This window comes from Oncorhynchus mykiss, chromosome 13 (genome assembly GCF_057628025.1).
Source record: "Oncorhynchus mykiss isolate SJ-2025 chromosome 13, ASM5762802v1, whole genome shotgun sequence".
In the NCBI taxonomy this organism is placed as follows: Eukaryota; Metazoa; Chordata; class Actinopteri; order Salmoniformes; family Salmonidae; genus Oncorhynchus; species Oncorhynchus mykiss.
In genome coordinates this window covers 30,032,541-30,060,176 of record NC_143034.1, presented here as the reverse complement: position 1 = coordinate 30,060,176, position 27,636 = coordinate 30,032,541, and the positions used below count along the sequence as shown (strand labels likewise).

Sequence of the window (27,636 nt, the reverse complement as noted above, 5' to 3'; positions counted from 1 at the left end):
TTAAGTGCAAAAAGAGGGAAAAGTGTTCCAATAGCTCAGAAATGGAACCCTGACGAGAGTATGGATGAAGTTCCTGCAGTGAGGACCACCGTGGAAGGGCCTCGGTCCGAGGGTGTAAAGGATGATTATGGCCCAGTGGTATTAAGATTTGTGGAGAGAATGGATCCTTGCATTTTGGCTGATCCAAATGTGGTGTTAGGTTGGGTGGAGAAGAGGTTGGGTACTGTTGAGTTGCTAAGTACTGTAACTAGGAGTGGACTAATGAGAATTTGTTGTGTTTCTTCAGCCCAGAGAGAGCGGACGTTCTGGATGACGCGAATAGGGACAAGAAATGTGACTTGCTTTGCTCTCCGGAGCAGAGCACGGTTGAAAGGAGTGATAACTGGGGTGGCATTAAATGTTGAGGAAGATCAGTTGAAAGTGAAGAATCCTGGTGTCTGTGATGCTTGTCGTTTGGTGAAACGCAGTGGAGAGCGTGGGGAAACAGAGAAGACTTTTCTGTTGAGTTTTGATGTAGAGTCTTTGCCAGATAAGGCTAAGTAGGTAGTGTAAGTTATCACATGAGAGTGTTTGTTCCTAAAATACTTAGGTGTTTTAGGTGTCAGGTTTATGGTCATGTGCAGGAGGGCATAAGACAAAGGAATGTGTAGTTTTGGTAGAGAAAGTTGTGTGTGTTAATTGTGGGGGTGCCCATGTGGCTGAAGATCGGACGTGTCAGGTTGAGGTTGCTAGGGTCAGAGTAGTACATGAAGTGTTGTATGCTGAAGCAGTGAAGAGAGTGGCAGAGGACTTGGGATTGCAAGGTTTTTCCTGCAGAAAAGTTGCAGGGGGTGTTGAGTGGTAGAGTTCTGTCCCTCCAGACCATTGGTCTGGAGTAGGATTAGACAGGGTAAATAGTGGGGTGGTATTTTTATGTATTTATAACATTTTTAAAGAGAGGGCTAATAGTTGGCAGGGTAATTTTTCCTTTTCCCGAAATGTTATAGTGCTGTATTACAAAGAATTGAATGTATACTGAACAAAAATATAAACAGAGTTACACAAGCATTTCGCTACACCCACAGTGACATCTGCTAAACACGTGTACGTGACCAATAAAATTTGATTTGATTATAAGGGAATCAGTCAATTTAAATAAATGCATTAGGCCCTAATCTATTGATTTCACATGACTGGGCAGGGGTGCAGCCATGGGTGGGCTTGGGGAGCCAGGCCCAGCTAATCAGAATGAGTTTTTCCCACAAAAAGGGCTTTATGATAAACATAAATACTCCTCAGTTTCATCAGCTGTCTGGGTGACTGGTCTCAGACAATCCTGCAGGTGAAGAAGCTGGATGAGGAGGTCCAGGGCTGGAGTGGTTACACGTGAACTGCAGTTGTGAGGCCGGTTGGACATACTGCAAAATTCTCTAACATTATTAATATTCAATTCTCTGGCAACAGCTCTGGTAGGCATTCTTGCAGTCAGCATGCCAATTGCACACTCCCTCAAAACTTGAGACATCTGTGGCATTGGGTTGTATGACAAAACTGCACATTCTAGAGTGGCCTTTTATTGTCTGCAGCACAAGGTGCACCTGTGTAATGATCATGCTGTTTAATCAGCTTCTTGATATGCCACACCTGTCAAGTGGATGCGTTAACTTGGCAAAGGATAAATGCTCACTTACATGGATGCAAACAAATTAGTGCACAAAATTTTAGCGAAATAAGCTTTTGGTGCGTATGGAACTTTTTTTATATATTTTATTTCAGTTCATGAAATGGGACCAACACTTTACATGTTGGGTTTATATATTTTTGTTCAGTATAGGTAGGTCGTGAATGGTCTCTCTCCAGTACAGTAGGTGGCAGTGTGCAGCTTAAATTGGATGCGCTCCGCCAAAGCAATCCAAAAGAAGAAGTATTTTTTTTGTCCTCGTCTGAGGCGGCAAACGAGCGAAGTGGAGCACCTTTTTTAAAAACTTTTGTTAAACCCTTACATGTTGCTATGTCTTAACTAAAGGAGATGATTCGCATGGATGGAAATGACCGAAACGAATGGTAAGAAATATGGTCTTTGCTAACTTGCCGGCCAAACGGTAACTTTAGCTAGCTAGGTTTGTTAAACGTCCAAGCAGGCCAAACAAGTGACGGGGTCCAAATTTGTAAAGAAAAAAATAAGGCGGTACTTGTTTCTCGTAACTGTTGTATTTATAATATGTGTATCCGTTCCAAATGCCACCCTATTCCCTATTTTGACCAGGGCACCTAGGAAATAGGGTGCCATTTGGCAATCAATGTGTAGCGATAGCTAAATCTGGTTTTGGACAGGTATGTAGGGTAGCCGTCAATGGCCGTAGGCTGCAGCGTGTTAAAATCTGGTGACTGACGTACACACTTTAAACTACCTATACTACTTAGAGACCCCTCTTTCAAAGATGCCAATCTCTTCTAGTCATGGTAGTGAAAATAATAGGCGACTTGGCATTTTTATACATGACCCAAAGCATTATCGGATGTTAATTGCTTGACGAATTCAGAAACCACACGTGTGCAAGCTTTCAATACACGTTGTATCCTTTATATGCTCAAGTGTTTCCTTTATTTTGGCGGTTACCCGTATACTAAAGCAGTGGGTTTTGTGAAGCCTGGCAGTTGTGAGCATGTATACAGCAGTTTGACGCTCATATGATAATGCACACATACATTTTGTCTTTTAGAAAACATAAATGGTCCCTTCCCTCAATTGTTTTGTGTTAATCTAAAATTCAGTAATGTATTTACTATTCAACTAGATTCGTTTTCACTAGCAAGCTATCTAACTTCAGTGGCAAAGGGGTACTATAGAAAATAGTATAGGTTTAGCTAGTAGTCAAATCAAATCAAATTTATTTATATAGCCCTTCGTACATCAGCTGATATCTCAAAGTGCTGTACAGAAACCCAGCCTAAAACCCCAAACAGCAAGCAATGCAGGTGTAAAAGCACGGTGGCTAGGAAAAACTCCCTAGAAAGGCCAAAACCTAGAGAGGAACCAGGCTATGTGGGGTGGCCTGTCCTCTTCTGGCTGTGCCGGGTGGAGATTATAACAGAACGTGGCCAAGATGATCTACACCTGCATTGCTTGCTGTTTGGGGTTTTAGGCTGGGTTTCTGTACAGCACTTTGAGATATCAGCTGATGTACGAAGGGCTATATAAATAAATTTGATTTGATGTTCAAATGTTCATAAATGACCAGCATGGTCTAATAATAAGGCAGAACAGTTGAAACTGGAGCAGCAGCATGGCCAGGTGGACTGGGGACAGCAAGGAGTCATCATGTCAGGTAGTCCTGGGGCATGGTCCTAGGGCTCAGGTCCTCCGAGAGAGAGAAGGAGAGAATTAGAGAACGTCTACTGCCACAAAGATTTCCCTGTTGCTGGTAATGATACCTGTTGTCCAGTAGAGGGAGTGCATGCTAGGATAAGATCAATACACATGAGGGACAGAAAATATTCTGTCTAATATATGAAACCAATGTTTATAACCTCAACAATAAACTGCTCTACTAAAACACTGATCTCCTACCTTTCCCCATCCTGTAGTGGCTCAGCATATCTCAACGAGTCCGGTGTCCTTGAAGTCAAGAGATGCATGCTGACAATAAAGGTGCAAACATATTTGTGGTACCAAGATCATGGATCCCTCACCTTTTGCTTTTGAATGTGCATGCTTTTGATAATCTGGTCTTGGGCAGGTGCTGCAGTTTGGATGTATGCTGCAGCGTGCCTTGTTGGACCTAGACTATAACGGGGGTTCTGTGAAGCCTTCCCTAGCAGTTGCAGGTGTGAGCATGTATACAGCAGTTTGATGCTCTTGTATGATACTGCAGACAAACTCTGTTGATAAAATAAGTGTCCCTTCTATCTTTTTGTGTTGAGATGCTGTAGATGTATTTACAATTCAATTAAGCTAGATTGGCTTTTGCCAACTGACTTCAGTGGGGATAGGGGTACTGTAGAAGAATATACAGGTTTAGTAGTCTAACTCATTCCATGCCTTTTTTATTTCCTTTTCAATTTGTGTGCAATAAAGACCTAAACAACCAGGTGACTGGAGTTTAAAACTAATCAATGAGCTGAATTGATCACGCAAGTACAGGAGAGAAGTGAAAACCCGTAAGCACTTGTCCCTCAGCGGAGTTTGACACGTGGTCTAGTGACAGATTTCCCTGTTGGTGATAACGTTGTCCAGTAGAGGGCACACTAGGATAAGATCAATAAACTCATGAGGGACTGATCAAATATTGTCTTATAAATTGAGCTGTCTGACATATGAAACCAATGTTTCAGATCAGCAAACTACTGTACTAAAAACGTATCTTCTGTTTCTCACCTGTAGTGGGTCGGCATCTCATCGTGTCCGATGTCCGTGATGAACTCACATGGTGGGGCGTCTATTGAGACCAGATGCATGACTACACCGAAGGGGCAAAGCATAGAAATATATTGACAGATTCTATTTCTGTTGGATCTAGAAATAGATCCTTCTCACCTCTGCTGTAATTAGCCTACCTGGTAAGTAGGCTATGTTGGTTTGGCCTATAGTGCATCTGTCCTAAGTGACTCCCTATTTGATGCAGTACTTTTGACCTGGGCCCATGTGGCTCTGGTCAGACGTGAACTACATAGGGAATGATGTGTCGTTCTGGACGTGCATGCTTTTGATAATCTGGTCTTAGGCAGGTGCTGCAGTGTATCCGTCGTGGCCGTATGCTGCAGCGTGCCTTGTTGGACCTAGACTATAACAGGGGGTTCTGTGAAGCCTTCCCTGGCAGTTGCAGGTGTGAGCATGTATACAGCAGTTTGATGCTCTTGTATGATACTGCACACGTCTTTAGAAAACAGATTTATCCCTTCCTTATATTTTATGGTGGTTAAATGCTGTTGGTTTATTGTGCAACTCCTAGCCTATTTCCTCATTGCATGTGTCATGCTGCGTAAAAAGAAACGCACACCTATTAAGACGAGGTGCTGGCTAGCGGAGTAGAAAACTTGAAAATAAAAGAGCCGCACACAGGCTACGCCCACCATTTTCAACATCTTGTATGAAGGTTTGTCAATTACATAAGGGATAATCAAGGGGCTGTGTGTTCTGTGGAAGGCGATGCGCTAGCGGAGTGGAACTTACCTACCAGGGAGTTGCATTATTTTCTAGCGAACACATAAAACCCCCGCGTTAGTTATCCGTTTTGTACCATGGCAATAATTTGGCACATTTACCAGGATAAATGTGTTCCAAATTCACTGAAGTAGCTAGCAAGTTGAATTGATAGCTACAGTAGTTGCCTTAATAACCAAACAGACTTATTTAGCTAACCAAACCAGAGATGGGATTCCCGTTGGGCAATGGAGGAACTCATAACGCCTCCGTCAGCAGATTGTCACCCAATCGTGTTCACATTGTCATGCAGCATCCTGCGGTTATGCTAATTGCCATACAACTCTCCTTCCGTGGCCTCCAACTGCTCTTAAACGCAAAAAAAAACAATGCATGCTATTCAACCAATCATTGCCCGCACCTGCCCGCCCATCCAGCATCACTACTCTGGGCGGCTCTGACTTAGAATACGTGGATAACTACAAATGCCTAGGTGTCTGGCTAGACTAAACTCTCCTTCCAGACTCACATTAAGCATCTCCAATCAGAAATTAAATCTAGAATCGGCTTCCTATTTCGCCACAAAGCATCCTTCACTCATGCTGCCAAACATACCCTCGTAAAACTGACTATCCTACCGATCCTTGACTTCGGCGATGTCATTTACAAAATAGCCATCTGTTTTGTCACCAAAGCCCCATATACACTGCTCAAAAAAATAAAAGGAACACTTAAACAACACAATGTAACTCCAAGTCAATCACACTTCTGTGAAATCAAACTGTCCACTTAGGAAGCAACACTGATTGGCAATAAATTTCACATGCTGTTGTGCAAATGGAATAGACAACAGGTGGAAATTATAGGCAATTAGCAAGACACCCCCAATAAAAGAGTGGTTCTGCAGGTGGTGCCCACAGACCACTTCTCATTTCCTATGCTTCCTGGCTGATGTTTTGGTCACTTTTGAATGCTGGCGGTGCTTTCACTCTAGTGGTAGCATGAGACGGAGTCTACAACCCACACAAGTGGCTCAGGTAGTGCAGCTCATCCAGGATGGGACATCAGGAGGAGCACTGCCAGAGCCCTGCAAAATGACCTCCAGCATGCCACAAATGTGCATGTGTCTGCTCAAACGGTCAGAAACAGACTCCATGATGGTGGTATGAGGGCCCGACATCCACAGGTGGGGGTTGTGCTTACAGCCCAACACCGTGCAGGACGTTTGGCATTTGTCAGAGAACACCAAGATTGGCAAATTCGCCACTGGCGCCCTGTGCTCTTCACAGATGAAAGCAGGTTCACACTGAGCACGTGACAGTCTGTAGATGCCGTGGAGAACGTTCTGCTGCCTGCAACATCCTCCAGCATGACTGGTTTGGCGGTGGGTCAGTCATGGTGTGGAGTGGCATTTCTTTGGGGGGCCGCACAGCCCTCCATGTGCTCGCCAGAGGTAGCCTGACTGCCATTAGGTACCGAGATGAGCTCCTCAGACCCTTTGTAAGACCATATGCTGGTGCGGTTGGCCCTGGGTTCCTCCTAATGCAAGACAATGCTAGACCTCATGTGGCTGGAGTGTGTCAGCAGTTCCTGCAAGAGGAAGGCATTGACGCTATGGACTGGCCCGCCCGTTCCCCAAACCTGAATCCAATTGAGCACATCTGGGACATCATGTCTCGCTCCATCCACCAACGCCACGTTGCACCACAGACTGTCCAGGAGTTGGCGGCTGCTTTAGTCCAGGTCTGGGTGGAGATCCCTCAGGAGACCATCCACCAACCTCATCAAGAGCATGCCCAGGCGTTGTAGGGAGGTCATACAGGCACGTGGAGGCCACACACACTACTGAGCCTAATTTTGACTTGTTTTAAGGACATTACATCAAAGTTGGATCAGCCTTTAGTGTGGTTTTCCACTTTAATTGAGTGTGACTCCAAATCCAGACCTCCATGGGTTGATAAATTAGATTTCCATTGATCATTTTTGTGATTTTGTTGTCAGCACTTTCAACTATGTAAAGAAAGTATTTAATAAGAATATTTCATTCATTCAGATCTAGGATGTGTTATTTTAGTGTTCCCTTTATTTTTTTGAACAGTGTACTACCCACCACTACGACCTGTACGCTCTCGTTTGCTGGCCCTCGCTTCATACTCGTCGCCAAACCCACTGGCTGCAGGTTATTTACAAGTCTCTGCTAGGTAAAGCCCCGCCTTATCTCAGCCTACTGGTAACCATAGCAACACACGCTCCAGCAGGTATATCTCACTGGTCACCCCCAAAGCCAATTCCTCCTTTGGTCGCCTTTCCTTCCAGTTCTCTGCTGCCACTGACTGGAACGAACTGCAAAAATCACTGAAGCTGGAGATTCTCATCTCCCTCACTAGCTTTAAGAACCAGCTCACAGATCACTGCACCTGTTCATAGCCCATCTGTATACAGCCCATCTATCTACCTCATTCCCATACTGTTTATTTATTTTGCTCCTTTTGCACCACAGTATCTCTACTTGCACATCCATCTTTTGCACATCTACCATTCCAGTGTTTAATTGCCATATTGTAATTACTTTGCGACCATGGCCTATTTATTGCCTTAACTCCCTTATTTGACCTTATTTGCACTCACTGTATATAGACTTTCTTTTTTCTTACTGAATTATTGACTGTATGTTTTGTTCATTCTATGTGTAACTCTGTATGTGTCGAACTGCTATGCTTTATCTTGGCCAGGTCGCAGTTGCAAATGAGAACTTGTTCTCAACTAGCTTACCTGGTTAAATAATAGTGAAATAAATAAAATAATTGTCATGCAATCCCTTCTCAAAGTCAGGGTATTAGTTGAGAAACCTGCCAATTTTTCTCAACAGTACTTAATGTCACTGAGAACAAGTTAATGATCTTGAGAGAGAAATGTTTAATGTTGTACTTCTTGATGAAATTCATGCTAATGTTTTCGTCCACATTGACTCCACTTCACTCCTTGAAGGAGAGCTTTCCTTGTCCCAGAAAGCACCGCACGGCCCATTGACGACACATGGGCAACTTACACAATGGCCGTTAATACGATTCCAATGGAATTTCCCCATATCCTCAAAAGTATCTCTGACCAACCCAGCAGTCCTATTTTGCTATTATGAAAATGTAATTCAACAATGCCAATGTTTTAAATGTCTTTTACTTTCAAAAGCAGTTCAAACAGAGAACATGGAAGACTGAACTGTAGCCACTGAATTCTACCGTGCTGATGTATTGTGCGTTATAGGGAAATAATGCACGCTCTAAAATGCCCTTCAAGCCAATCCGTAACGAGTATTTAACAATGCTGTGGTATAAAGTAGGGGGCATGAGAGCTACTAAAAAAATGAAGTGTAATTTATTTTTATGGCTTTCAGATGGGCCTGTTCTTTTTGTCAATATAACTGGTGAAATAATGGCTAATACACAACTAAGGGGGCCCCATAAAATGTATTCAGGATTTTTTTCGTTTAAATGTTACACTCAGTAGGCTTAATATAAATATATATTGACAATGAAAAATGATGGTCGGGGGGGACTAACAAATTTGAGTTTACTTCTCTATGCATTAATCAAGAAGGGAATGTCTGCTGCAGCACAGTTTGCTAAACAATGGCTACCCAATTGAGACGATCATATTTTTGTCAGGTAAGCCTACTAATGTCAATGTGGCGTTGATTGGATAGCAGCCGGGAGCGTTTTGTTTATGACCGTCTGCGATAGAACTCATAAAAAGCATACATTTTCAGAATTGTTGGAGAAAAAGTTTCCAAACCCATCTGTTTGAACCCCCAGGAGGTGATGCCCCTCTGTGCTCGTCTTCAGCCCAGTGGGTTCTGACTCATCAGTTGATGCACTACCACCACTTCCTGGTTCCAACGCTTGTCCTGATGGAGTGAAGGAGCAGAATCAAACTAACCGTTGCTGTTTTGACTGTATATTCATAGAAATAGATTAAATGTAATCTATAGTGGTGTATTGTCACCAGGAGAACCATTTGTCAAAGATTCAGTGAAGTATGATATTATCCACTTCCTCAAGGAGAAGGTAGCAAGCTATAAGCATGAGAATGTTATTGCAATGCTCTTGCAGGGGCTCTGTAACGCCCATATCACATTGGTATGAATGTATTTCTGGAATATACTGTTCTCTTAGTGGCGTAAACTAATGTGGCATGATGTCAACTATTTTGCCTTACATTGTCCATGATTCATCAATAAAACTAGTAAACAAACTTGTATCCATGTCAATCTATTCCTTTTTAATACAGCAAACATTAAACCAAATGAAGACATTTTGCACCACCTACTGTAGTTTTAACCTTGGTGGGTTTGATGGTAGACTTTGGTTTGGGGCTGAATGTTACTAGTTTGCCGTTGCAATGTGATTGCCTCCATTCTATCAGCACTACCCATCTGTGCCAAATGTCTTGCATACTTAGTGTGTAATTCCATGGCCCGGAGAATAAGCTTCGTCCCAAGGCTGCTGCTTATGCCCAGAAAGCCTTGTTATTGATGGCACTGTTATGAAATATGACCTAAAAATCCCTATGTACTCAGAATGGAGAGGATAGACTGACATTGCCCTGTGTGGATCTTAGAGGATTATCTTAAAGTTGTTCTACTTATGTCGAATATCCGAACTCTGCATGATTCCACGTCCATGTGAAATGTTTCCATATTGAGGCTGAACGCAAATGATTCATACCTCTTAATATCCCTGCTGGGATTTGGTCTTCTCAAATGGTTATTCAACAGGAAGCCCAGCCCTAGGGGAAGTGGGTAGTTGTGAGACTACACATGTAACACGCAACAGTTCACACTGTGACATATTGTCCTAAATGTATCAAAGGGAATGTTGATAAAGGCATTGCAACGTGGAAGCAGATCTTATTACATGGCTAATGGGGTTAGTATTGAAAATGTCATTAACAGTTTATTAAAGTTTAAATTGAAATCATGCACTTTCAGGTTAGGTGGAAATCCTGAAACTATCTTATCAAATGGTTCCTCCTTTGTATCCCATGACTCATTTTGCTGTACAGTACACTGGTGATTGAATTCCCAATGTTGACTCAATGCAGCCTATTACATATTCCTTATGCAATTGTATCTTATAACATAATTGTTTTGGGGGACCCTTCAACTCATGCTTATGATGAACTGTACTGCCAACTCACTTATGCCACTTTTTTTATTTTTTTTTATTTTTTTGAAAGACTGGCACGTGCACATGGACTTTATCAGAATTGAGCTGAAATCCAGTAAATGGATTCTAGAGACTGAGTTGTGCTCATGAGTTGTGAAGTGCATGCCATGTCATGCTGTATTTTAAATGGATAAAGCCCTCTTATAAATTATGCAAGATTCAGGGATTTAGATTATATTTGAGTGCAGAATTAGGCAAATATCTTATGAATGTATTATGGATTTTAGGGGATCCGCACACTAAATTACACTCATTTTGCAAACGGAAGTATGAGGAAAGAGCTCAGTTAACAAATGTCACATGGTCCTATTTCCAATATCATGAATTGATGCATGGTCATGAGAACTTTTTTCAAATTTGCATGTGCCCAGTTCCCTGAGCAGTGAAGCTGACGTAGCTTTATCCTCTTCTCATCACGGTATAAAGGACATTTTACAATAATCTTGTGACCGCTGAGCTGGTAGCATAAATGTAATTTTCAAGCACCATATGGCAGCTCCCGTCTCATATTCTGTCCCATCACTCAACTATTATTTCCCTGATAGGTCAACATAATATTTAGAAACTGATTCACATTCAGTGATTACATTTTAAATATATATATATATATATATATATATATATATTTAAAATATATATATATATTTTATTGTAACCGTATATGAAAAGGATGGAGAAGCAGTGGAATTGTTTTGTATGAGCGGACCGCACCGCGGCACTGCTGAGCTCGGTCCGTACCAAATGGGAGGGGCGAAACTGTCAATGCGAAAACTCCAGCTTTCAAATAGTCATTCTCCGGTCCTCACGGCTCAAACCTTCAGCTGGCTGTTTTTTTTTTTAGCTCGCTAGCGGCATCTGGAATCTTTTCACTGTGTTAGCTCTCTATGCGTTTTTAAAATGCTGCTGTTGTCGTTATCAGGTCGATGGCTAACTGGCTAGCATAACCGCTAGCTAACGTTCAGCACTGGTTCGTCACCGACCGGCGAAAAAGGAACCGAATAAGATTATGGATTAACAGTATAACGGTACTTGAGTGCCCTGCCCAGACTAAACAATACGAGCCAAATATATCGAAAGAAGCAGATAATTGCTAAAGATATCCCGTTTATTCACTGGTGAGTATCATTTATAGTTGTTCAGTTATGCATGTGTGATTTCGTATTACCTGCAAGCCACATGCCTGCAGTGATTGTGTACTGTGATGACCTGCTAATGTAGCTCAAATGTAGACTAAATAACCTGAACTATGCTTTTAACGACTTCACATGTTATAGGTTGTAGCTACAGTATATAGCGTGTGTGTGAGAGAGCGCGAGACTGTCACTCACTGAGCATCACTGAGTGCGTGTTCTGAATTTCTGAAGGGCTCAGCTATGTGTTTGAGTGGCACTGGCACAGCTTGTTTGTACTGCATTACAATGCTTCTGGACATCGCTATGGTATAATGGACAACATTGAACAAAGAACCTGTGTTGTGGTTTGCTTTCTGAAATGTCACCTGTTCTTTTCTCCTTGACTTACATCTTTTGTTCAACAGGGAAGTATCATCTCTCTTTTGAAACATGACGGTAACAATTGTTCACCTGTTTTTTTAAGTAGCCTAAATAACCCCTATAGTTGGCTAAATAGCCTAGTTTCACTAGTAGAATATGATGAGCTTTTACAGACAGTAGAATAGATGTAGCCTTGTTGCCAGTCTTCTGCTCTCTTGCCAACTCCTATGAAATTGTCATGCCTAATAAATATATATATATTTTTTTTAAACACGGACTGACACCCAGGCTAGTGTGATGTTTTAGTTGAAAAGCCCCATATCCCTCAGAAGTATAGCTCTGGTCCAGTGCGTTACGAGCGGCTTATACTTTCTTAAACGTTGGAGGCTCACCCTAACCCTAGCCGACCCTAACGCCCTGGTTGGATCAGACCTACCAGAAGTAGTGCTGTGTAGCAAGTGTTAACACCCCTATCACACAAGGTCCCTCCCTTCCTTGCGCACGGCTGCTGAAAACGTCAAGCAACACTTACTGCTCAATAACATGTATCTGCACGCTAAATAAATCAACAACACTGAACAAGTAAGGTTTGCCATGTAAAGACAGGCAGAGTACCTGCCCAATCTTATCGCATGTCCTTGTCGGTACAGGTTTACAGCAACACTTACATTTCACAATGTGATTTTTCTTTTGAGATCTGGGTTGTGTTCAGTAGGCACAATGCGTAAGAAAATGGTCTGAAACAGGGAGGTAGTACAATCTGAACCTGTCCAATAAGAAGCGCTCGTTGTGGCCCTAATAAACACATCCCTGGCTTACCCAATAGCTGTTAGACAACAGGGCGATTCCACGCCAGGACAGTCCGGAAATATTTAACGTATCCAGATTGGTCTGGCAATTCTCACAAACTTTGGGAGGAAGTATGTTTGACATGCTTTTGACATTTGTATCACAATCCATTTGAGAAAATCCTAATGAAAGTGGCAATTTTAGGCCCTTTTTTAGACTATAGGGCCTACATTTCTCCATGACCAAAGACCCATAACCCGTACAAGATAACGTCTGTGTCCAAATACCCATACCAGCGTACTAAATAGTATGCGTAAAAGGGTTATAGTATGATATTTTGAAAATGTGTTGCGATTGAGTCCCACCATTAGTTTATTTTGGTACAGCGTGTCAATTTATCCGATTATCAGTTGTCAGACACGTGAGTCAAAAAAGATGAGTGAATTATACTAGATTAGGGCTCGGTTATGTTAGGGCGGGCCTTCCCTTAATAAACACAAACTCACGTCCTTCTGCTCCGTGCAGCACAAGAAGTATGAATGTCCTGATTTCTGCTGATGCCGTATCACTGTAAATGCTGCATGGCCAATGCAGACGTTGGATTGACCATGCAGTGCCTGAAGAATGCACGTCTTTCTCCAGAATGTGGTCTCTCCTGACAATTTATGCACATTCATTGTTTCATAACTTCATTGTTTGATTGTTAGTGTCTATCAATTCCCCATTACATACAGTAGCTCACTAGTAGTACATTTACTGTTAATTCCTAATCTACAATGTTTGTTTGGTTTCAGTCATTTCTGTTAATGCGTTCAATGTATTATTATTCCAGTCTTTGACTATTCTCATTGTCTGAGTGAACATGTTGTTTGCAGAGTGCATAACCTGTGGTACACTTGTGAGAAACAAGTTTTGGTTTATTTCATTCCATTTATGAGTTTTATCAATTTAGTTGGAGCGCTCCTGTCAATGTTGAGTAAGGACGTGCACCTGATTCCGCATAGAACTAGGCCTATAGGCTACATGGCCTGCAAATGTAGGCATATACAGTTGAAGTCGGAAGTTTACATACACTTAGGTTGGAGTCATTAAAACTTGTTTTTCAACCACTCCACAAATTTCTTGTTAACAAACTATAGTTTTGGCAAGTCGGTTAGGACATCTACTTTGCATGACACAGGTTATTTTTCCAACAATTATTTAGACAGATTATTTCACTTATAATTCACTGTATCACACATAATTCCAGTAGGTCAGAAGTTTACATTCTCTAAGTTGACTGTGCCTTTAAACAGCTTGGAAAATTCCAGAAGATTATGTCATGGCTTTAGAAGCTTCTGAGGCTAATTTACTAATTTGAGTCAAGTGGAGGTGTACCTATGGATGTATTTCAATGCCTACCTTCAAACTCAGTCTCTTTGCTTGACATCATGGGAAAATCAAAAGAAATCAGCCAAGACCTCAGAAAAAGATTTGTAGCCTCCCACAAGTCTGGTTCATCCTTGGGAGCAATTTCCAAATGCCTGAAGGTACCACGTTCAACTGTACAAACAATAGTATACAAGTATTAACACCATTGGACCACGCAGCCGTCATACCGCTCAGGAAGGAGACGTGTTCTGTCACAAAGCCCTGACATCAATCCCATAACAAAATTGTGGGCAGAACTGAAAAGGCGAGCAAGGAGGCCTACAAACCTGACTCAATTACACCAGCTCTGTCTGGAGGAATGGGCCAAAATTCACCCAACTCATTGTGGGAAGCTTGTGGAAGGCTACCTGTAACGTTTGACCCAAGTTAAAAAATTTAAAGGCAATGCTACCAAATACTAATTGAGTGTATGTAAACTTCTGACCCACTGGGAATGTGATGAAAGAATTAGAAGCTGAAATAAATAGTTCTCTACTATTATTCTGACATTTCACATTCTTAAAATAAAGTGGGGATCCTAACTGACCTAAGACAGGGAATTTATACTAGGATTAAATGTCAGGCATTGTGAAAAACTGAGTTTAAATGAATTTGGCTAATGTGTGCGTAAACTTCTGACTTCAACTGTAAATGTGCCCGTTTGGGGATCTGATCGTATTTCTGATTGGCTTAACGCACCACCGCTAATGAGCTGTGGAGCTTCTCAAAGTCATGTTTTCTTCACATCAGACAGCAAGCAAATAAAGTCTGTTTTTACATTAATTGAGAATGACAATAGTTCCTAAAAGTATTTTTTTAAATCTTTCCAGCTTTCTCCCTTTCGACAACCACTTGGCGTGAAAGGGGAAAAATGTCATGCTCTAACCCAGTGGAAGCGTCATGAAATAGGCCTACTTAATGACTTCTTATCCGTTGCGCAAATAGCCTACAGCTGTGTCTGTCCTGAGTTCATTGGCACAGGAAACTCTGAAGGCCCAGAATAAGTTAATAGTTGATACGTTTCAAGTAGTGATGCACCTATATGATATTTTTGGCCGATATCCAATATTTTCCTTGCCAAAAGAAATGATACCGATATTTACAATTTTAGCTGCCTTTTTAAGCATTCTATTACAGTTAAATAGTTAACACACATGGACACTGCATCTCAGTGCAAGAGGCGTAACAACAGTCCCTGGTTTGAATCCAGGCTTTATCGCATCCGGCAGGGATTGGGAGTCCCATAGGGCGGTGCACAATTGGCCCAGTGTCGTCCGTGCTGTCATTGTAAATAAGAATTTGTTCTTAACGGACTTGCCTAGTTAAATAATGGTTACACACACCACACTGACCAAAAAGTTATTTTGTTGTCATTTACGTATTCCCCCACTACCAGTAAAACATAATCAAAAGCTATTTCTTTCACTTACTTTCTGTACTGTTTCATTCATGTGTTCAGTCATTTCATTCTCAATCAGGATTTCATTATCTTGACTTTAATGGATTTCACCTTTTTGAGTTCTTGCTGAAATGTTCTTACTCTTTCAAATGACTGCCCAACTTGTTGACTGCTCGATCCACACAGCAGACATTGTGGGCTAGGTTAGGAATGCTGTGTTGCACATGTAGTGAAAAAAATTACATGGTGTCATGTACCTATATAGGTGTGCACAGTAGCTTTGACATCCGTTTTTTAACATCGGCGTTAAACTACACATCGGGCCGATACCAATGTGGCTATTTTAGGTAATATCGGCTGATTCCGATATGTTTACCAATTTTTTTTATATTGTGCATCCCTAGTTTCAAGTTCATTGCAGACGTTGGGATTTATAGTATATTTATTATTATCAGGATATGTTCTACCTGCAGGCTACAATGTTTTTATTTGTTGGCTTTATAGGCAATTTTTACATAGTTGGTAATGGCAATAGAAGTTACTTTTTAGGATTGTATCATTTTTAATTTAGATTTGGATATCATTTTGATTAACCACATGACAATGATTTTGATAGTAAGTTTCAAGAAAATATACACATGAAAATTATAACTGGCACACAGATAGGTAGAAATGGTAAGATAAATTGGCATTCCGCATGAGAAAGGTTACACGTGGAGTTGGCAACCTATTACAGGCAACTTCAGGAGAGTAATGGCAGAATCTGCGAAAGCCAGTAGAAGTGGGAGAATGGTCGGGTTTAGTTTTTGTTTGTTGTTATCTTGATCTCTGGCTCCCTCTTGAGTCATTTGTCATATTTCATCAAACAGTGTGCATAAGGCATCAGACAAGCTCAATGCATCAATAGTTGATTTTATTTAAACACACAGGGTGTGTCTATATATGGAGAAAAAAAACACGTTTTTTAACATTTTGATCCACCCCCCCCCCCCCCCCCCCAACCTCCAAATTAGCATGCAGTGGTTTCAGGGTCAATATCTGTTGGCTCTATCAGGACTATAGCCTAGTCCTACTGTATTTGCCGATGTCTGCACTGTGGTTACCACCACTAAGTTCTTGGAATGCCCTGCTGACCTTTTACATTACCGAGTATTTCATCAATTCTCTGCGGCCAACCACCCGTTCATGCGTTTACATAGGCTGTAGTGCCGTATTAATGACTCCCAAGCGTTCAGCTCTACCGCTAGCTCCACATAACATTTACATACGCATCATTGTAGGTTTACCTGAATAGTTTCAGTCATGTGGTAGTGACTAGTTGGCACTTGGCAGTCCCTGACATTCCAGTATTTGGCCATGTCTATCTCAATTTCTGTTCGCTATGCAGTTCAGTTCCTGAATGTGTGATATATGGTGCGAAACGTTGCCTTCATTGATCAGTTCAATGAGATGCGCTTCCTCACCCACGGCAGAGCAGAGTGTCTTCCTGCAGGCTATCACTGCAGAGAAGCTGCCAAGTCCTCCGGGCTCCCCGCCAGCTGCTACAAACACACAAACCTGGCTTACTTAATGACATGTCAGATGCCTCCAGCGGGGCCATCCAGAATGATACTGGCATTTTACCACCTCAAGCACTATTTTCTTTGTGTTTTACACTCCCAGTCTAATGTGGTCTGGCCCATTTTGTCTTCTCTCACCAAGACAAATCTGTGATGATGGTTATTATTAAGCTCTAATATCAGATTGTTTTCTCTTAGGTCGTTGGCACCACAGTCGTTCCCACCATGGTGCAGAAGTATCAGTCACCCATCAGGGTGTACAAGCATCCCTTTGAGCTGGTGATGGAGGTAAGTGATACTCTGCCCTAGACTCTTGACCTCCATTGACACTTCACATAGATATTAGAGGTATTGTAGTGGTTATGCAATGGTCCCCAAGACCACCTCTAGGAAGTGGTGGGTAACGACGTTAGGACTACCTTGTCCTTCATATGATTGACTTGAACTTGACAACATGGTTGTATGAGATGTAGCCTAGGTCTAACAAATACCCAGGCAGTAGCGGTTGGTAATGAATACAGTTATTCTAAAATGTTTATTCTCATCAATCTACACACAATATCCCATAATGACAAAGCAAAAAAAAAATGTTTTTTTAGAAATGTTTGCAAATTTATATTAAAAAAATTAAAATATCACATTTACATACAGTTGAAGTCGTAAGTTTACATACACTTAGGTTGGAGTCATTAACTTGTTTTTAAACCACTCCACACATTTCTTGTTAAACTATTAGTTTTGGCAAGTTGGTTAGGACATCTACTTTGTGCATGACACAAGTCATTTTCCCAACAATTGTTTACAGACAAATTATTTCCCTTATAATTAATTCACTGTATCACAATTCCAGTGGGTCAGAAGTTTACATACACTAAGATGACTGTGCCTTTTAAACAGCTTGGAAAATTCCAGAAAATGATGTCATGGCTTTAGAAGCTTCTGATAGGCTAATTTACATAATTTTAGTCAATTGGAGGTGTACCTGTGGATGTATTTCAAGGCCTACCTTCAAACTCAGTGCCTCTTTGCTTGACATCATGGGAAAATCAATAGAAATCAGCCAAGACTTCAGAATTTGTTTTTGTAGACCTTCACAAGTCTGGTTCATCCTTGAGAGCAATTTCAAAACTCCTAAAGGTACCATGTTCATCTATACAAGCAAGTATAAACACCATGGGACCATGCAGCCGTCATACTGCCCAGGAAGGAGACGCGTTCTGTCTCCTGGAGATGAACGTACTTTTGTGTGAAAAGTGCAAATCAATCCCAGAACAACAGCAAAGGACCATGTGAAGATGCTGGAGGAAACGGGTACAAAAGTATCTATATCCACAGTAAAACGAGACTTATATCGGCATAACCTGAAAGGCCGCTCAGCAAGTAAGAAGCCACTGCTCCAAAACTGCCATAAAAAAAGCCAGACTACGGTTTGCAACTGCACTTGGGGACAAAGATCGTACTTTTTGGAGAAATGTCCTCTCGTCTAATGAAACAAAAATAGAACTGTTTGGCCATAATGACCATCGTTATGTTTGGAGGAAAAAGTGGGAGGCTAGCAATAAAAATAATAGCATCCCAACCGTGAAGCACGGGTGTGGCAGCATCATGTTGTGGGGGTGCTTTGCTGCAGTAGGGACTGATGCACTTCACAAAATAGATGGCATCATGAGGGAGGAAAATTATGTGGATATATTGACGCAACATCTCAAGACATCAGTCAGGAAGTTAAAGCTTGGTCACAAATGGGTCTTCCAAATGTACATTGACCCCCAGCATACTTCCAAAGTTGTGGCAAAATGGCTTAAGGACAACAAAGTCAAGGTATTGGAGTGGCCATCACAAACCCCTGACCACCTCCTATAGAACATTTGTGGGCAGAACTGAAAAAGTGTGTGCGAGCAAGGAGGCCTACAAACCTGACTGTTACACCAGCTCTGTCAGGAGGAATGGGCCAAAATCTTGTGGAAAGCTACCTAAAACATTTGACCCAAGTTAAGCAATTTAAAGGAAATACTCTCAATTAGTATTTGGTAGCATGTAAACTTCTGACCCACTGGGAATGTGATGACAGAAATAAAAGCTGAAATAAATCATTCTCAACTATTATTCTGACATTTCACATTCTTAAAATAAAGTGGTCATCCTAACTGACCTAAGACTGGGAATTTTTACGATCCAGCTGCTTGGGTCTAACAAGCACCAGCAGTCATAATACTGTGATGGTCTTCAACTGGTCTTCTTGACTGGTCATTTGTGTACTGTACCAAGCAGACCACTCAAGAATTGTCCAGTCCAGGATGCACAAATCACTTCCAGTCCATAGTATGTAGACAACTCAAACCCCCACACCATCTCAGGCCATTGTGAGAACCACTGACAGCTATGTCGCTGCACCAACCCTTTTAATATCTGAATAGCAAACGATGGGAACTGTTATGTTGAACAGAAGTACCATTGCCGAATTGGTTGCTGGTCTGTTTCCTCTGTTTAAAAATGCAGCACCTGTGCAGGCTTTTGGTGAATGAGTGTCTCTTCTGGCTCCTACAGTATGCTAGAGTTGTACTCACTCACCCAAATCTGATGAGGATGCGTGCAGTACAAAAACTGGAAGTATAGATGGAGCGTCTGCCTCTCTCTGTCGTCTGTCTGCCTCTCTCTGTCGTCTGTCTGCCTCTCTCTGTCGTCTGTCTGCCTCTCTCTGTCGTCTGTCTGCCCCTCTCTGTCGTCTGTCTGCCCCTCTCTGTCGTCTGTCTGCCCCTCTCTGTCGTCTGTCTGCCCCTCTCTGTCTGTCTGCCCCTCTCTGTCATCTGTCTGCCCCTCTTTCACTCTGTTGTCTCTCGCTCTGTGTCTCTCTTTTTCTCTCTGTCCCTCGCTCTCTCTGTTTCTCAATGAGTATGTTTACATGCACGCAATAATGTGATTTATTGTGGATATTCAGATTAATAGTTTTTACATGCTTTGCAAGATGGACGATTTCCCTAATAATCCTGTTTACATGGACACATCTGAAATCAGGATACCTGATGGCAGAAAATGCAGAAAATCCCCAATCAAAATAAACATTCTACCACAGCGACCATGTTATTTTTGGGAAGCATATTTAATTCTGAACTACTTTGCATACATTCAGCTGTTCCAAACTCACCTCGCTCGCGCTAAAGAGGGAGGCTCACTCGGCTGGTGCTAGTACATGCACAGATCAAATGCACAGCTGGAACACCGATTTTTAAAACCAGGTTTTGTAATCGGTCTATGCTTACATGGATACCTTACGCCGATGTAAGATAAGCAGAGTAAGATGTTTACGTGACTATTGCATAACCTGCCTACTATCTTAATCAGTTTAATATCAAAATATTACTGTGCATGTAAACGCACTCACTGTCCTTCTCTTTCGTTCTCTCTTTCGCTCCATCTTTCTCCCTCTCTTGGCACCCCCCCTATCTCTCTCTGCCTCTTTGCTCAGCCTCCAGAGCTAGAGGACAGGCCTGTCAGGCAGGGCTGTCACTGAGGGTTCACTAAATAAACTGTTCAGTGGCAGATGAGCAGTGGAAAAACACTGGCTTATTCAGCCTCAGCCTCTCCACAGTACAGTGGCTACAGGCCAGGAGGCGCATGTTCACTACATTAAACTGGGTTATGGTGGATTATTATCATCAGAATAACTCTCTGTTAACTTACTAGTGTTTCTTCTTCGTGACCGTGTTGCACAGAGCTAGGAGCAGGACATGTTTTCATCATTTTCCTTAACCACCTCGTCTTGCTTTACTTAATAGGTGTTACTCAATTTCCATTGGGAAATCAAAGTCGGCCAACTTCAAGACCTGTAACTATTTCTAGAAGACATGCGATCAAAGCATTGTTTCAGTTCAATCCAATTAAACTGCACTTCAATTGAATGTGATTCAATAAACTATTTTGAGTTAAGCTATTATAGCCATGCATTCAGGTTCTATTTGCTGCCTCAAATCAGCTTTCTCCACTAAAGCAAGGAAGAGAGGCAAATCTCCTCCCTGGTGAGTGGTGGGCAAACACTGGACAGGGGCCTATAAATAGTCTGTGAGTGGAGGCTGCTGGAGCACAACACCTGGGGGGGCAGGAGGGGAGGGGGACTGAACTGAAATAGCAGTAAAACCACATTGGGCTGCCTGAGGGGCTTTGTACAGTAGATGACCCTGCCTAAGGGACATCCGAGCTGGGATGAGCTGCCCTAAGGCTTCAGTTCGGCTAGGTGAACCGAATGTTTTTGCTCGCGCGACCCTTAAAACGCCTTCACTTGAAAAACCAGCTGCAATAGTACTGTTTGTCCATCATGAGACGCTGTAGCCAGTACACACTTCCTAAAAAGTAGTCATGATTAATCTAACGCAAGAGATCTGTCATTCATTTTGACGTTTATCCTGAGGAGATCTTAACCGTGCAATTTTACATCTAACTAAGATGTTTGGTGCCGTATTTCTCAAGTGAAAACAATTGCATGAAAACAATTAATCTCTCGTTGATTGAATAATCCCTAGTGTTGACCAAACACCAACAAAGGGGCCAAGACTTCACTACCATCTTCGGCTTGCCTCGAGAAATGTTTGTGTGTGCACAAACAGCCCCCACCCCCCTCCAAAGAAACCTTGCAGAAGACCAAAACTAACAAAATGTTGTCATAACATAAGCCCGAACTGTCGAATGGGAAGCATGCGGACGCCTTTTTGAGTCAGATGGGACGGGTTCTGTTAATCTGGGGCAGTAGCGGCGGGGGAGGAGAGAACCAACATAAGAAGCTGGGGAATCCAAGGCAGAGGGTTATTTGGCAGGCAAAATGGTTGAACAATGCCGATAGAAGTGGTTCACTGTGCGTCGTCATGGCCAATTGTTTTGTCTCTGTCCTGTCTTTTCTTGATTTGATATCTCTTTTTAACAAGTCGGCCTGAATCCTGAAGCCTAGTCGAAGAGCGCTGGCTCACTATGCCACGTGTTCTCTAGCCTGTTATCTGTCCTTTTTCTTTTATTGATGTGAGATTGGTACATGTACACCGACTGATATGGCCCATTTCTAAAGCTAATGCGTTTGAAGAGGCAGTTTTGATATATTCTCTCTCCATGGGGAAATGACAAATTGGCAGACACTCAGGGTATTTTCTGGATCAAAAGGGGGCTGAGACGGTGGTCCCCCATCTGGGCGGCGTAGAGACATTTTAGCATTTTTAAGACTATTTCCCGCAATTATACAGATTTTCTCAATGGAGCAGAGATTGTTGCAGGTTTAAAGCAATTTCCTGCAATTTCCTGTAAATATTCTGCCATGGAGCTGAGAGACTGAAGGGGAGGAAAAAAGTTTTTCTACGACGTGCCTTACTGAACAGAACATTGCCCTGGTGTTATTGACGCCCGAGTGAGATCACAAAGCCATGCAAGCGGTCTGTTCCTGCTCTGCCCTCGGCCTAACGCCTTGACTGCACCTATCGGAGTCTCCCTAGTAGTGAGGCAGCGTGTTCTACTTTGTGCCACACCTTCATGCAGCATAGCCGGGGGTGTGCGCCGCACGTGAATATACATGTTTTTGCAGGGTGCGTATGATTTGATATGTGGGTGTGTTGTAAACCGTGCTGTGTTGCCATCAGATTCTGTTTGGTATGACTAGTCTTGTTCTCCCCTTGCAGTTTTGTCTTTCAATAGACTTGAAAGTTGCCAAACATGGCTTTTCATGCTCGTTTTTTCATTTTATTTGATATTATGCTTTGAGGAATGTTGCATGTCTCGCTTTCCTTCCCTGTCCCCTTTTTTTTTTCTTCTCTCTTTGAAAACTGTCAGTCTTCTGAAACGCACTCTTACCGTCTTTTGGAAGGAGAGAACTGAAGCGCTGCGTTCCTCTTGACTGTCAATTACCTTTTTAAACGCATTCCTTCTAGAAGAAATACAGCCTCTTTCTTTGCTGTGCCTCAACCACCCACTCAAGGCAAGGACAGGATTGAAGCAAAATGTTTCCACCTAGCAATGTTGCCATTGGGCCCAAAGGAATATATTAACAGCATCACGAAGTCCTTAGCCTGTTCTTGCCTTGCAGCTGTCTGTTTTCCATAAGTATTAAAATAGTTCTATCCTGCTTTGACTTGAAGCAGGATTAAAGTAGGCCTACGTTGCATTAAAGCCACTTTTTAAAATGAAAAACCATGTTTGATGTATTTGATACCATTCCTTCTCCAGCCTCCCAAATAAGGTGCCACTAACCTCCTGTGCTGGACCCATGTATTAGGGGCCGATGATTAGGTCTATGTAGCATAGTGTTATACAATATGACTCCAATTAGTTTGCCTTTGCGCCCCTCCTAAGAAATAGCGGAAACGCTGAACGTTAATTCAAAAAAGATCAGACCGCTAACTTGAGGGATTTAGCACTTTGTCATTTTCCAAAATGACAATTTTTTTGGAAGGTGAGTCAGGAAATAATTGCTCAGGGCTCCTGTGAAAGTGACTGATAAGGACAGAATTGCTGAGAAACACCGACCTCCAGCAGCCCAGCAATGGGAAACACAACTTCCTCTTTAACTTGGCTAGATGAGTCTCTCGGAAGGAAGTGTCCATTGGCTGCTACTGCAGCAGCTAACTAGTGTGCTTCAGTAATCTGGACACGTGCATATGCATGGGGTCGCACGCATACTGTCCAGCTTTCACTCGTGTAATATTTCTCTAGAAGGAAGGGCTTTGGAAGGAAGTAAAACAACAATAGCTACAGAAACACAATAGTGGCCCATAGCCTCCCTTCAGCATACACTCCCGACTCGTACCTGCCTTCTCCGCAATAACAGGAAGTGTAGTCGATATTATTGTTGCTATTAGCACGCCGGGTTCATGGAGCCCATGAGCGTTTCACAAGCATTTCACTACACAAACTTCTCACTACACAAGCATTTTGGTACACTCGCAATAGCATCTGCTAAATATGTGTATTTAACCAATAACATCTGATTTGAGATGGTGTTCCCCATGGGAGGAGAGGGGATGTCGAGAGACTTGTTGTTCCAGATTAGAAGACTCTTTGTCCTCCTCCTTGAAGCAAACAACCACCATTTCCCCTAAGGACTATATGAGTTTGAAGGTTTGCGCTTTGGGGGAAGTTGTGTTCCCAAAGTAGGCGAGAGACGAACACTGTTTGTTGTTTCAGGTGAAGAGAGGCTCTGTGTTCTCATTAAAGCAACCAACCCCTTCCCTCCCTCCTCTCCCTCAGACTCCAATAGTGTCCAGATCAGATTTGATTAATTAGAGTAGCGTAGCTCACTATTTACCATACACCATACAAAGCGACTTAGGCTAGACCCACTAACAATGTATGTACTCTGTGTTTGTGATCCTACAGGAATTGAACCCACGTCCTTTGGGTTGCTAATGCCACGCTCTTACCAACTGAGCCACAACAGACAGGGGGATACGCTAATCCACTAGATTAGGAAAAAGCACCACCGTGTCATCGGGTGAAGCATCAGTGTCCCATGCCAGCCTGCTACACATCTGGGCATGGTCAGAAAGGTGATTTTTAGCGTGGCTGTAAGCCTAGCCTGGCATGCCCATTTATAAGTGGAGGGTTGCGCTAGACTAATCCGCTAGGACAAAATGCCTGCTATTGCAGCTGTACATCTGTGCACCTCTTTTTAGTCATATCCTCTTTGGATTGCAGCCTGGCCACCTCTGCACACTCTAGCAGATAGAGAGAGGCCATCTAAGGGTAATCTCCCTTAATATTTCATGGAAATGTCTGGGTTTTGCCATCAGCCAAGCAGCTGTGTGGCTACAGACTACAGACTACTATAGACTACTGATGCGATTTCCATGGCACTAGTGAATTAAGTAGAAAAATGACATGCAAAAATGTAAAAACATGTTTTCACTTTGTCGTCACGGGGTATTGTGTGAAGATCCATTTTGAATTCAGGCTATAGTATGAATACTTTCTGAAGCGACTGTAGCCCTATCTCTTCACTATGATTCTACACTGACAGAAAGTGCATTAGAGGCTTGGCTGTAGAAACCTCAGAATCTATAGAATTATGACGATATAATTGAAACTAGATTATATAAAAAATAATAATAATATTTCACCATTCACCAAATTCTCATTTACAACTGCGACCTGGCCGAGATAATGCAAAGCAGTGGGACACAGACAACAACACAGAGTTACACATGGCGTAAACAATAAACAAGCCAATAACACAAACAAGTCAATGACACCGTAGAAAAAAGAAAGTCTATATACAGTGTGTGCAAAAGGCATGAAGAGGTAGGCAATAAATAGGGCATAGGAGTGAATAATTACAATTTAGCAGATTAACACTGGAGTGACAAATGAGCAGATGATAATGTGCAAGTAGAGATACTCGTGTGCAAAAGAGCAGAAAAGTAGTTGATGTTTAAAGTTGGTGAGGGAAATAAGTATCCAACTTAAGCCATTTTTGCAATTTTTTCCAGTCACTGACAGCAGAGAAATGGAAGGAAAGGCGACCAAATGAGGTGTTGGCTTTGGGGATGATCAGTGAGATACACCTGCTGGAACATGTGCTACGGTTGGGTGTTGTTATCGCGACCAGTGAACTGAGATAAGGCGGAGCTTTACCTAGCATAGACTTATAGATGACCAGTGGGTCTGGCGACGAATATGTAGCGAGGGCCAGCCGACTAGAGCATACAGGTTGCAGTGGTGGCTGGTATAAGGTGATTTGGTAACAAAATCAATGGCACTGTGATAGACTGCATCCAGTTTGCTGAGTAGAGTATTGGAAGCTATTTTGTAGATGACATCGCCGAAGTCGTCGATCGCTAGGATAGTCAGTTTTACTAGGGTATGTTTGGCGGCGTGAGTGAAGGCGGCTTTGTTGCGAAATAGAAAGCCGATTCTAGATTTGATTTTGGATTGGAGATGTTTAATATGAGTCTGGAAGGAGAGTTTACAGTCTAACCAGACACCTATGTATTTATAGTTGTCCACATATTCTAGGTCGGAACCGTCCAGGATGGTGATGCTAGTCGGGCGGGCGGGTGCGGGCAGTGAACGGTTGAAAAGCATGCATTTGGTTTTACTAGCATTTAAGAGCAGTTGGAGGCCACGGAAGGAGTGTTATGTCCACCTGACAAGAATTCTGACCCCTCTACCTCACAAAATGAGGATTGAATTTATACAGTATTATAAGTGGAATCTTTAGGTAGAGGCCATGTCGAATCAAATCAAATTTTGTCACATACACATGGTTAGCAGATGTTAATGCGAGTGTAGCGAAATGCTTGTGTTTCTAGTTCCGACAATGCAGTAATAACCAACAAGTAATCTAGCTAACAATTCCAAAACTACTACCTTATAGACACAAGTGTAAGGGGATAAAGAATATGTACATAAAGATATATGAATGAGTGATGGTACAGAGCGGCATAGGCAAGATACAGTAGATGGTATTGAGTACAGTATATACATATGAGATGAGAATGTAAACAAAGTGGCATAGTTAGTGACTAGTGATACATGTATTACATAAAGATGCAGTAGATGATATAGAGTACAGTATATACCCTACATTATTCATCTCATATGTATACGTATGTAAACATTATATTAGGTAGCATTGTTTAAAGTGGCTAGTGATATATTTTACATTTCCCATCAATTCCCATTATTAAAGTGGCTGGAGTTGAGTCAGTGTTGGCAGTAGCCACTCAATGTTAGTGGTGGCTGTTTAACAGTCTGATGGCCTTCAGATAGAAGCTGTTTTTCAGTCTCTCGGTCCCAGCTTTGATGCACCTGTACTGACCTCGCCTTCTGGATGATAGCGGGGTGAACAGGCAGTGGCTCGGGTGGTTGTTGTCCTTGATGATCTTTATGGCCTTCCTGTGACTTCGGGTGGTGTAGGTGTCCTGGAGGGCAGGTAATTTGCCCCCGGTGATGCGTTGTGCAGACCTCACTACCCTCTGGAGAGCCTTACGGTTGTGGGCGGAGCAGTTGCCGTACCAGGCGGTGATACTGCTCGCCAGGATGCTCTCGATTGTGCATCTGTAGAAGTTTGTGAGTGCTTTTGGTGACAAGCCAAATTTCTTCAGCCTCCTGAGGTTGAAGAGGCGCTGCTGCGCCTTCTTCACGATGCTGTCTGTGTGGGTGGACCAATTCAGTTGTCTGTGATGTGTACGCCGAGGAACTTAACTTACTACCCTCTCCACTACTGTTCCATCGATGTGGATAGGGGGGTGTTCCCTCTGCTGTTTCCTGAAGTCCACAATCATCTCCTTAGTTTTGTTGACGTTGAGTGTGAGGTTATTTTCCTGACACCACACTCCGAGGGCCCTCACCTCCTCCCTGTAGGCCGTCTCGTCGTTGTTGGTAATCAAGCCTACCACTGTTGTGTCGTCCGCAAACTTGATGATTGAGTTGGAGGCGTGCGTGGCCACACAGTCGTGGGTGAACAGGGAGTACAGGAGAGGGCTCAGAACGCACCCTTGTGGGGCCCCAGTGTTGAGGATCAGCGGGGTGAAGATGTTGTTGCCTACCCTCACCACCTGGGGGCGGCCCGTCAGGAAGTCCAGTACCCAGTTGCACAGGGCGGGGTCGAGACCCAGGGTCTCGAGCTTGATGACGAGTTTGGAGGGTACTATGGTGTTGAATGCTGAGC

General features: G+C 42.6%; 1 protein-coding gene and 1 long non-coding RNA gene across 11 annotated transcripts in view; both read left to right on the top strand.

Moving 5' to 3' along the window:
- The first annotated feature begins 1,868 nt into the window (after positions 1–1,868).
- Positions 1,869–9,373, top strand: LOC110485941 (uncharacterized). The gene is made up of 4 exons (XR_002468011.3): positions 1,869–2,043; positions 3,568–3,631; positions 4,364–4,539; positions 8,935–9,373. It is a non-coding gene; the product is annotated as an uncharacterized LOC110485941 (long non-coding RNA).
- Positions 9,374–11,064: 1,691 nt separating this feature from the next.
- LOC110485940 (SEC14-like protein 1) overlaps positions 11,065–27,636 on the top strand; it is a 65,872-nt gene continuing 49,300 nt past the window's right edge. For all 10 annotated transcript variants that reach the window (XR_016485807.1, XR_016485806.1, XR_016485804.1 and 7 more), the window contains exons 1-2: positions 11,065–11,462; positions 17,196–17,285. Coding sequence is in view for 4 of the 10 variants with exons in the window: in XM_036940611.2 (XP_036796506.2) it covers positions 17,223–17,285 (63 nt within the window). In the remaining 6 variants the exon portion in view is untranslated. The remainder of the gene's footprint in view (positions 11,463–17,195; positions 17,286–27,636) is intronic.